Source organism: Cucumis melo, chromosome 1 (assembly GCF_025177605.1).
Source record: "Cucumis melo cultivar AY chromosome 1, USDA_Cmelo_AY_1.0, whole genome shotgun sequence".
Taxonomy (NCBI): domain Eukaryota; kingdom Viridiplantae; phylum Streptophyta; class Magnoliopsida; order Cucurbitales; family Cucurbitaceae; genus Cucumis; species Cucumis melo.
In genome coordinates this window covers 19,033,873-19,045,796 of record NC_066857.1, presented here as the reverse complement: position 1 = coordinate 19,045,796, position 11,924 = coordinate 19,033,873, and the positions used below count along the sequence as shown (strand labels likewise).

General features: G+C 32.2%; 2 protein-coding genes across 2 annotated transcripts; both read right to left on the bottom strand.

The window, feature by feature from the left end:
• Window positions 1-468: 468 nt before the first annotated feature.
• LOC103489770 (uncharacterized) lies at window positions 469-1,158 on the bottom strand. The gene has a single exon (XM_008449077.2). The coding sequence runs from the start codon at window positions 1,156-1,158 to the stop codon at window positions 469-471; it is 690 nt and encodes a 229-aa protein (XP_008447299.1).
• A 7,498-nt stretch (window positions 1,159-8,656) lies between these two features.
• Window positions 8,657-10,701, bottom strand: LOC103489595 (BURP domain-containing protein BNM2C-like). The gene is made up of 2 exons (XM_008448819.3): window positions 10,529-10,701; window positions 8,657-9,915 (listed from the first exon to the last, which is right to left on the bottom strand). The coding sequence occupies exons 1-2, from the start codon at window positions 10,583-10,585 to the stop codon at window positions 8,980-8,982; spliced, it is 993 nt and encodes a 330-aa protein (XP_008447041.1). The 5' UTR covers window positions 10,586-10,701; the 3' UTR covers window positions 8,657-8,979.
• Window positions 10,702-11,924: the final 1,223 nt, after the last annotated feature.

Genomic DNA, 11,924 nt, shown 5'->3' with positions numbered 1-11,924 from the left:
GTTAAAAAAATTAATCACGATTTAAATTAAAAATTCCAACTTTAAAATTAAATTACATACCCTAAATTACTTACCATATAGATAATATGGTAAAAATAAATAAATAAATGAAGTGCACATATAAATAAAAGTGAAATAACAATATCTTAAAAAAAAAAACAGATTTCTTTCTTAATATTAATCAGAAAGAAATTATACCAATTCAAATATGACCAAATCGCTAAAACCCAAATTTTATGCCTAATTTTCCTCGAGGCTATAGCTTTGAATTGGTACATTTGAACTAAAACACAAATTAAACTCACAATAATACTAAACAATAAACGTAACATTTCCCAAACGACATAGATTTCAAACAATCTGAAATCCAAAATTACAACACATAATCCTAATTAATTTGTTCCTAATCAAACGAGTTCAAAGACAATCCTACTACTACTCATAATAATACTAATTAATAATCCAAACTTAAACTCGATTGAAACGGCCAGAAGGATCAACTTGGTGGCACAAAGTGATATACGTTAGATAAAGAAGACGATTCTTTGCTCCTGTTCGATGATTGTTAGTGTAACTGCAGAAGTATTTCAGATGATTCAAATTCAAAACTCCAAGCATTTCTCCCAAAAGCAAGAACAACCAGTTGATCTTTCTCCACTCGTCAGGTATCACTGGCCTCGCTCCGTTCTCGTGTCCGCAAAATCGACATGTAGGGTAATTAGGGTTCATCCATGACCGAGGCGCTCGGTCACGAAACAAGTTCTTGTTCTCCTCTACAAAGCTCGCAATCTCTTCGAATTTTGAAACCATGTCGTATTCAATTGTGTATTCTATTTGGCACTGTCGGCACCGGACGTCCCCAGTGATTTGGAGGATTTGACTTGATCTTAAGTCGTTTAGGGTTCTAACCATGGCTCGTCGGTTCGTTGACCATGGATATGGTGGCTCGATTGTCTCGGTAGTCCTTGGCGATCGAGAATTGCAGCGTCGGAGAGATGATCGACGAGTTCCCAAATTGCGAGTGATTCTCCTATTGGTTAGTGCATTTGCCCTCGCATGACCGATGGCGGGAGGCGATGGGCGAGACCTGAGATCTCCGGAAGGCGGCCGGAGTGAGAGTTGAAGGTCGAGGGTTTGGTTTGTGATGTCGATTGCCATCCTTTAGGTCTTTTCTTCTTGTTCTTCTAGAATGAGAAAGAAAATGGCTTGAGAATAGGTTAAGGGTTTTATAAAGCGAAAGAAATGGAGTTTTAGAGGGAAGATTATTGAAGATTAGGGTTGTTATGATGCGTGATCTTTATTGGTTACATATCAATCGTTGGATTGCATGTTTGAAATCTATTTACGTTTCAACAACCGTAGGATCTTTCATTTCTTTATAACAACCGTAGGATTATGGGGTTTCAAAATTTTCTATTTCTTAATAACGGTTGGATACAATTGTTGTTATGATATGGTGTTCCTAATAATCATCATCGTTGGATTGTGTAGTTCGTTGGTTGTGTATTGTTCCATCTAGTTTTTTCTAGAATAATTACTACCACTCAAGCAAGAAAAAATAATAAATAAAAATTGAATTCCATGTCTCAATAATCATTGGATGTAAAGTTTGAAATTTTGCTTTCCTCTATTAAACACGTGTTACAAATTCAAAATACTTACAAATTTCTCTCTTCTACATCTAAAGGTTAATAATTATCATATTCAATTACTTAGGGTTAATAATCCAACCATTAATTTCTTTTTCTTTTTCATTATTATAGAGATACAATAGAGAATCGAATAAGGAAGACATAGATACACCCTAATACCATTCTATATCATTGGGAACAAAATTAAAATTACTTTATAGTAGTTTGTTGTGTTGAATTAAACATAAAATTGGGAGAGGAGTGTAGTCAGTAGTCATCAGTCGAGGGTTTGGATTGCGATTATTGAGCATTGATAAGTTATTTGAGCACCTGAAAATTGGCTAACTGAAATATGTTGAGAATATGTTAAAATAAGTAAGTAAAGCATAACATATGAAAGTCCAAGTATCCTTATTTCTCGACGTACTTCAAGGAGTAATGTAGAGTTTTATTGTCTATTTTTGGAAATTCTGAGGGACGCTCTTATACAAGTAGCCTTTTTTTTTTTTTGTATTTTTTTGTGATAGAAATTTCTCATTTATTGATTTTTTCTATTTACTGCCTTTATATTATGTTTTCTGTTAATTAATTAAAGTTTCAAAATTCAAAATTTCAAACTATTTGTGATTCTTATTCTCCCATGGCACATTAATTGGAGTAGTTCATTAAGTTATGAGTACCTGAATTGAATCTTCCATTGGTCAGAGTAGCTCTTAGAACTAGTTTGGAACTTGGACTTAACTTCAAATTTAGCAAGTGTGGTTAAAATATAAAGTTGATTTTGAGTTAACAATATTTGAGCTTAGTCCAAATAAAGGTTCAATTTCCAGAAGTAGAAATTACTAGGGGTGGCTACTCAAACGGCTCTATTTCTAAATCGAATTGAAAACTCAATAAAAGTGCAGTACAACTTAGTTTAAAAGAATTTTAAACTACATCGAACCATTTTTAACTACTATTTATTTATTGTTTATTTTTATATTTTAAAGAAATCAAACACAAAATCAAACCACTTTTAATTTAAAGAACAAAATTGAATTTGAAATTGAACTGAACTGCATGAATATGGTTTGATTCAAATAAATAAATCGTTTTGGCTACCAAACCGAATCGAACCAAACCCTTTTCACCCCTAGTAATTACTATAATATTCTAGAGAAATTAAATGTAGGAGATATTTAGAGTAGAAATATCTAAAAAATATGAGAAGGGGATTTAATTGTAGAGAATATTTCGTAGAAGCATTTGTATATTCTGCTTGCTTCATATAACACAATTCTTTCTATATCAATGAAGTGGTGATGATGAGGATTCTAAGGGGTGTTTACCTAGTAGAGATGTCAAGGTGCACCTACTAACCCATATATATATATATATATATATATATTTAAATACTAATTATACATTTAGGGGTGCCAACTAGAATAATAAATAATAGGATGTCATACCATTTGTATCAAGAAAAAAAAAGTGTCTAATAATTGAAGTGTAGACTCTTTCCTCAATTCTTCTTCCAAATTTCTTCAAACCCCAAAATTTCTTTCCAACAAGTATATGATTCGAAGCAAATAAAGTTCTTTTATGTAATTATACCATGCAAGCTCTTAACTGTTGTAGTAAATCATTTTAGTTCAGGGCAAAATCTAACTTAGTAGGTTCTATTTTAGTGACATACCTTCAAATGTCCCATTTTTTAAGGTCTATGCTTGTTTATCGTTGTTTTCTCATTTTTACTTTTCTTTTTGTTATCTATTAATATTTGGTAGATTTCAAATATAGAAAAATGAACCCAAATATATTTATAAAATATAATATAGAAAAATTTCAAAATCTAACGTTGATAGAGACACAAGTGTGTTATTGCATTGGTTGACTAATTTTATTAAAGGCAAAACTTGAGCAATATATTGGACAACATGTAAGACATTGGCAACAACAATGGGAATGTCGGACAACAACAAAACATTCCTTCCATATATAATTGTGTGTGCTTTGTAGATTTTGTGGATCTTGATTCTTTAGCTGTATATGCCTTCCTTTATTCTCTTGCAATTAATATTTATTATCCCTAAAATATATTTTCTATAATGACCCAACTTCTTATACTAGGTCGAAATCATTACTAATTAAAAAATAAATAAAATTTCTTAAATTAAAAATAGAAAATAAAAAAAACATCAAATTACTCATTAAAATCATAAACAAATGTATGTAAAAATAAATTTAAATAAAATCCTAACTCGGGCCTTATTTAGTTTTAAAAGGAGAAAGTCAATAAAAACAATTACATAAATACTAAAATCTGAACAAATAACATAAGGCGGAAGCAAAAGTATTCCCAATGACTCGCCACGGCCACTTCTTGTCATTCGTCAGCTTCCCTCTGCCCTTACCTCTACCTCTGTCTATAAAATTAAACAAGAAAAAGTGAGTATATAAATATACTCAGTAAGGGACCCACAACTAGTCCCGCTAGGTGCCTGTTAACTTCCTATTAGAGTTTTGTAAAGTGCTACCTTAAACTGGCATGTTCCCGAACATGTACGATCTATGATCCCGTAGGAACATCTCTGATATTCGGTGAACCCAAAGGAACACCTAGGAGAAACTGGTCTTTAGTGTATCCGAAGGAAACACTAAGACAATCAGGCTGCGAGTGACCTTGTCGAATCACTCATAATCATGTCGATGTCATACTGGACTGATGATGCCGTTGGACTACATAGTCATAAAAAAAGGTGGTGATCCCGAGGGACATCCATGTGGGTACGACTCTAATAGATCAAGATAACAGTACACGCTATTCATAGCATGAACATATCATCACATCATCATAAACATGGCAGAAGTATCAATCATAGCATTCATATTTAAATATTATCATCATAACATATCTCAATCGGACCTATCAGTCATCATAATCATGGAATTATTCTAACTACCAATCACCATACACATGATCATATTATGCATACCAGCTACATCAAGCATAATAGAAGAATTTCATGTAAGCTCTCACTTCAATATGAAGGTCTAGTAGGAGAATCTCTTACCTGGAGATTAGTTAAACCGAAATTATCATAACAGTCACGGTCAAGCTTCCCAAGGAAAAATCCTAAACAATGAGGGTAAAAGAAACTAAAATGATAAATTGCAGTTGATTTAGGATTCAAAAATCTAGTTAATTCAACTTACCCAAAGTTAATGTCGGATCCAACTCAACCTTAATGTAGGACGACACTCCACATCTCACTTCAATCCTTTAAGAAAAAATAATTCAATTTAATCCAAAATTAAATTAATTAAGGTTCCAACTGATTCTTTCTTGAGCATTAACCAAAATCCAACTCAAACTTACCAAAAAATATAGGTGAAAAGGCCAAAATAGGCTTGGCGGCTCAGCTTAGGCTAAGGCTAAGGCTGGAAGCGGCTTAGACGGCTCGTGTGTGGCTCACGTGTGGCTGGGAGGCACGTACACGTGCGGCTTCCACATACAGAGGCGATTTGAGAAAGGACATACACGGCTTGCTCAGACCGGACGGCTCGGCTTGGACTCGCTTGCACGCAGTTCTCTCAAGCGCGACTCGTTTGATCGACGACGACTGACTGAACGGGGCAACGAATGATGGAACGAGGCGACGACTGACGGAACGACGATGGCTGATGACGAAAGAGATGAAACAAAACCCGGGGCGACGATGAACGGATAGAGGACCGACTCGGGTCGTGGGCTGCATTCAACGACGGTGACGTTTGTGGCGGTTTGCGGACAACGGAGCAGTGATGGGACGAGCGGCTACACTTACGTCGGAGACGGAGACGGACGGCTGACGTGCTTGGGACGAGTGGCTTGCACGGATCGACAGACTAGGGCAGCCGTCTCGGCCGAAGATGGTGACGGCGGATTAAGTGGTTTTAGGGTTTGTGAGATTAGGGTTTTCTTTTTTCTTTTTCTCAATGAAGGAGATGACACAACTCCCCATGCCAAATTTAAACAAAATAATAATAATAATAATAATATTTTATTTTTAACTTATTTTTTTCCTTCTTTTCCCAAATAAACCAACCATATATCTTCTCTCACTTTATTTAAGACCCGTCAAATTCCCTTTTAAATCAAATATTCTTCCTCTCTCCAATCACATCACTTTATCTTCCCAAAAACATAATAACCTTAAATAATTAGATTATCTTTATAATATAATTATTTTATCCTTAAATTCAATTAATTATATACCCAAACACATAGTTAATTAAAATTCTTTCAAAGAATAACAAATACCCTTAAATAATTATACCCTTATAATATAATTATTTTAACTTCACAATCAATTAATCATACAATTAATTAAATTTTCACAAATACAACAATTAGATATTTTTCCTTAAATTAATAAGTTCCAATTTCTACCAATTAAATATTTCAACAATTAAATAACACCCAAAAATTCAAAGATTACACTTAAGATAATTACAAATAATTTACCTTAAATTTGGGGTGCTACATTTTCAAATTAAAAGCAACCCCATATTTATATGGTGCTCTTATTCAATTTTAGGGTTAGCCACCTCATAAGAAAAGTGTGTACATTAAACGTTTTGAACTTAGGGTTTGTCTAAGCTTCAGCCTTCATGTATTAATATTAAAAATCCTTGTACTTTTCGTTGAAACTTTTGGTTCGATAGCCATCGCCGAACTTGAGAGAAGTTCGATATTGATATTGTATTTAGGAAGAACCTAAATATAGTAAATGTGAAAGGATCTCACTCTTAGAGAATGCTTAATTAACATATCGTATTGAGGGGATCTCATGTAAAGCTCTTGAAGAAGCATATAATGAGAAAGTGAAAGGGAGCTCAAACTTAAGGAAAGCTTATGTTGAAACATTGAAAGAGCAAGCTATATAGGAGACACTGAAGTGGGAGTCTATCATATAAATACTATCATTTAATTGCTAAACTCTTTATATAGTAAAGTTTATTTTCACTTAACACAGTCCCCCAAACGTAGGTGATTTTGCACTGAACTGAGTTATCAATCTTTGTGTCATTTACTTTTTTTTTTTTTTGCTTGCTTTCATATTAATTCTCTTGTTGAACATATTGTTTGGTTAGATCGTGCTTGACATTGTGTGTCTTCTGTTAGATTCAGCTATTATTTTTTCAAAGTGTCGCAACGTCATCATTGATAAATTCCAAAATTTTGCTATACTTTATAAATATTTTCACTAATTGTATTGCCATCTGCAGTTACTTTCCTAATATTTTCAATATATATATTTTGAAATCATAAGGAAGGAACGAAAGAACGAGAAGAAAGGAAGGAAGGAACAAAAGAATGAAAGAAAGAAGGAAAGAAAGAACGAAAATGAAAAGAAAGAAAATGAAAAGAAAGAAAAATGCAAAGCTTGGGATGGGGAAGACTTGGTCGAAACCGAAGATGTGGGTGGCTGGGGGACGCTCTTGGACGAGAACAATTTTTGATAATTTGTTCATTTCATTTCTTATACCATTACTAGATTACAGACTTGAGGGGCCCTAATCCCTTTGGGCCTTACTTCTAATATTTGTTATTGTTTTTCTATGTTATATTTATTTTAATGCATAAAACGATGATTTGCACAAAATTCATTAGAACTCTATCATATCCCGAGACTCAATTATGCATATATTAAAAATGAAGAGTATAAACAAGGCAAGCTAGAGATTAGAAAAGTAGAAAAAGACAATCAAAGAAAAGCTTTCTAATTCAGAGCCATAGCAAAGATATCATAATACCAAAAAGGAAGATCTAAGTACGTCCTTAGACCAGCTAACGAAATAAATGTCAAGTCACAAATGAGCTAGAGTGCTAGAGTGTTGTTTTTCAACACCTTTGAAAAGTTTATCCATTCTTTCTTGCCATAAGTACTAAAGTGTTGCGATGATGTTGTTCTATGTCATTCTAACTTTTGAGTATATCTTGAGTTGTAAAAGTGACCTACAAGAATTTGTAAGCCGCCAACTCTTGATAATGTGCGCCACAACTCTTTTTTTCAAGCCAAGTGCACCATAAAGTGACAACAATAATATTACTTCAGATAATTTTAATTTTAGAGTTCATATAATTTTCTTTTAAAAGATAAGTTGAATAAGTGGATGAACCCAAACCTTTCAAATACTCAATTAACACCTTCTTTTAACACTTTCACTTTCATAATGATAAGGCCAAGAAATTACAAAAAGCTCAAGAAACTAAAAGATCAGTCAAAAGACCGGAGATAAGCCCAAGAAAACAACGGTACAAGCAAGAGATTATAAATTACAAAAAGCATAAAGATTGATGGCAATATGAAGAGAACTATAATCTTCGAAGAGCTTGTTCCTTTGTGACCAAACACTCGTAAGAGAGCAAATGTCTTCCAGATTAGAAGAGCATTTGTGCATCTTCTTAAAAGTACGTTTTTGTTTCGTCCATTCCAAATTGTCCATAGAACCACAGCATGCAGCCACATTGAAGAGAATCAGTTGTTGAATAAGGGACTTAATGTTTTCTGGAAACCAGCCCCAACCACATCACTGAGATGGTCCCAAATGCAAGACGGGTATCTACAATTGATAACAAAATTAAATGGTTCACCGTGTCAGAATCACTCATGCACAAGAAAAACCAATTAGGATTAAGATATAACGAGAGGGATATCCAGTTCGAGGCCTTTTATAAATGAAGAATAGTCCAAATATAAAATTTACACTTTTTTAGGCATTGAAAGAGCGAGATCACAACTTCCCAATATTCAAACAAAGAGCACAAGGTAAACCACTGAAAGTTTGGCAATGATGTCAGTACCACTGTTGTGACAATGTGCCAAGCAATGTAACATGATCATGAACAACATTACTTTGAAGTTTGACAACATATGGAATAATGGGGATTTGGAACTTTTGTGGTTGCAAACCATGATCATATGGCAGCCCTGTTTTCATGTGTTCGATTTCCGCCCCATGTAAGTTCTTGTTAAGACTAGACAAAGTTCAAGGACAAATACCAAAAATTATGCTAATATTACATTATAATATTAATACATTATTACATAATCATCGATGATCTACACCCGTACATGTTATAAACACGCTATTGCATGATCATATGAAAACACATCCCATCATACTTTTAATTTATATTTACCTAATTCAAAACAAACATGAGAGAAGATAGGAGCATTCCAACCTCTGGTCTGATCTCCCACTCTCATCTCTTCTCAACTAACCTTACATATATCCTACTATATATTATCATCTTTTTTTTTTTTTTTTTTTTTTGAAATTAAAGAGAGATATTGAAATATTACACATAATTATTAAGGCTTCAAGGAGCTGGAATCCAAACAAAATCATCAGCAGGAAAGAAATGACAAATGGGCATGTCTCCTGGTTGAAGTTTAAGGACTTGAAAGGAAGGATGTGTAGGGCTCCATTGAGAAGTATCCATATGACAAATTGCCAAAGCATCCACTCTATCTCCATTTTCACCTTCTAAAGCAATTTTCAATACATTATTATCTCCTTCTTGGTAATGACAATAATAAATAGCATAAGGATATGGCATAGTATGACAAGCCACGAGCTTAGGGGCTGAAATTAACTTGGGGGTATCAAAGATTGTGTAATTTTGTAAATGGACATTGGATTTTGTGAGATGTGAAGTTTTGAGAAGTTTGAATGATGATGATAATGGAGAAGATTTTTTAGGAATTATTAAGGATGTTTTTACAAAATCCAACATTGATTCCATTGAAGTTGCACAAAATTTGGTCTCTCCTTTGATGGGTTTGAGCTCACATTGTTGGAGGGTTTCTTTGACTGCTTGAGCTTGAGGGGAATTTGAAGGGAAAGAGAAAGAAGACAGGATTTGTGGGAGTTGTTTGAAGGAGAAAGGGATTTGATCAGCTTTTTCTTTTGGTAAAAATGGAGGGGATTTTGAAGGGTCTCTTTTAGGGAAATAAATTGGGAGTTTTTTCCCAACTTTTAGGTCATTGATTGTGAAGAAAACTATGAGTAAAGGGTTTATATTGTGATTCATATGAGATGTAGAAGAAGAAGAATGATCATTATGATTATTATTGTTCTTCATTGGAAATTGATCATCCTGGGAAGTTTGAATATTATCTCCAATTGAGGTCACCATTTTTATGATGGGATTTTGTACTGTACTTGATGCTGCTTCAATAAAATCATTCATCTCAATTTGTTTCCTCTTTTCAACAATTTCGCTCATGGAAGATTCAATTCTTCCTTCAGCAAACTGCAAAGTGTGAAAGTTAGTTTATGTGAGATTTTTTTGCCCAGAAAAGTTGATACTGATGACCCATTTGATAAACGTTATACTTTTTTTAAATTTTAAATTTGAGCTTATACAACACTATTTTCACATTATTTTAACAAGAAACTTAAGGGTTTGCTAGGAGGGATCGGTAGTATATATGCTGGACATCTCAATTAGGTTTGCACATCTATCATTACCCTCTTCATACCCAAAATCCAATAGACTATGTATTATTGGCACAAAAAAACAATTACCAGAGCGTTCATTGGCACAAGCAATGTAAAATAAAACCAAAAAAGAAGAGGGCTAGAAGAAGCAAACAATAGATGCATCATAATTAGAAAAAAATAAATGATTTAGTGCACCAAGGGCAACCATATTGATCATGCCTTTCTAAATAGTGATGAAACCCTACTTACAAGAATCAATGATTTAAGTTTCTTTGTTTTCCAATCTATTCTCTACCCATATTTGCAAGAGATATATGTATATATATATAAGAAATTGGGAGAAAAACAAGCTTAAATTTCAGAAATATAAAACTAAAACTGAAATTCGTTGTTAGTAACAACACTGAAATTTTGAACTTCACCATATGAAGAAATAGAAGAACTAGCAAGATGAAGCAAGACACTGTATTGCCCTCCATCCTTTTCCTTCAAGTGTTTTTTCTTCAACTTCTCTTAGCTCAAATGCAATAAAATGGGATAGAGATATGAAAAAATGGTGTGAAATAATAATAATTAAACTACTTTTTAAAGTGGAAGTAGATTTTCTTTTTAATGAATGATTAGTTAATTGGAAGTAGTTGATGATATGAATTATTGTCTATGGTATTAAGTATATGATGTAGGCCATTTCTCATTTGAATTTTATCTTCCACATGTTCATTAGGTTGTATAAGCTTCCAAAAAGTTGATATATAATTTATAAGAATCATATCTATAAACAATCTTCTTTATCTAGATATTTGTATGGTTTATTTAAGATAGCTATTGAATAATTAAACTACTACAACTTGTCGGTTCATTAGTGGATAGCTTCCTAATTATCCACTAATATAATATTATATTAACCATTATGAACCAAAGTAGTTTTTGCCGGCAATCTTTTACTTTTAGGAAAATAATTTAAATGCCAATAATATTATAAAATATAACAAAATTTTATAACATACTAGTGATAGTTACAAATAAACATCGATAAACTTCTACCAGTATATTAATATCATTTATAGACGTTGATAAGATAAATCTTAAATCTTGTTATATTTTATAATTATATTTGAAAATATTTCTTTTTTAAGATGAGTCCATATATGTATATACATATACATACATACTTATACATGCTTATAAATACTTATACATATATATAGACATATACATACATAGGCATATATATATATATATATATATATATATATATATATATATATATATATATATATATATATATATATATATATATATATATATATATATATATATATAATTTTAAGAGTGAGTTATTTGTCCTTTTATGCCGTTACATAAAATCTTGAGAGACCATTTATGAAAACTTTTATCAAAGAGGAAAGTATAATAATTGAATTTTAACTTTTTAAATTGTAGGAATTTTCTTTTTTTGAGATTTATGCTTATGATATGCAGTAATTGGGCCCATGAAAAAACTAGGATAAAATAACTATTTTGAATCGTTTTAGCTTTCATTATTCTGTCGGTTTTGTGTTTTCTATCGGAAATTTTGGATTTGGTTTCTATATCTTCGACATCAATATAATATTTCTATGTTTTACCCTTAGCTTTTAGCCCAAACTTATAACTAAAATTTTCCTTTATTTTTTCTCCCTAGGCATTAACTTTGTAGTACTTTTATTTAAATCAATTCATGATTTAGTATTAATGATAGAGCATTTATGTAAATTAACTTAATTATAATTAAGGTAATTAATTTAAACTAATTAATACGAAATTAATTGCACGCAA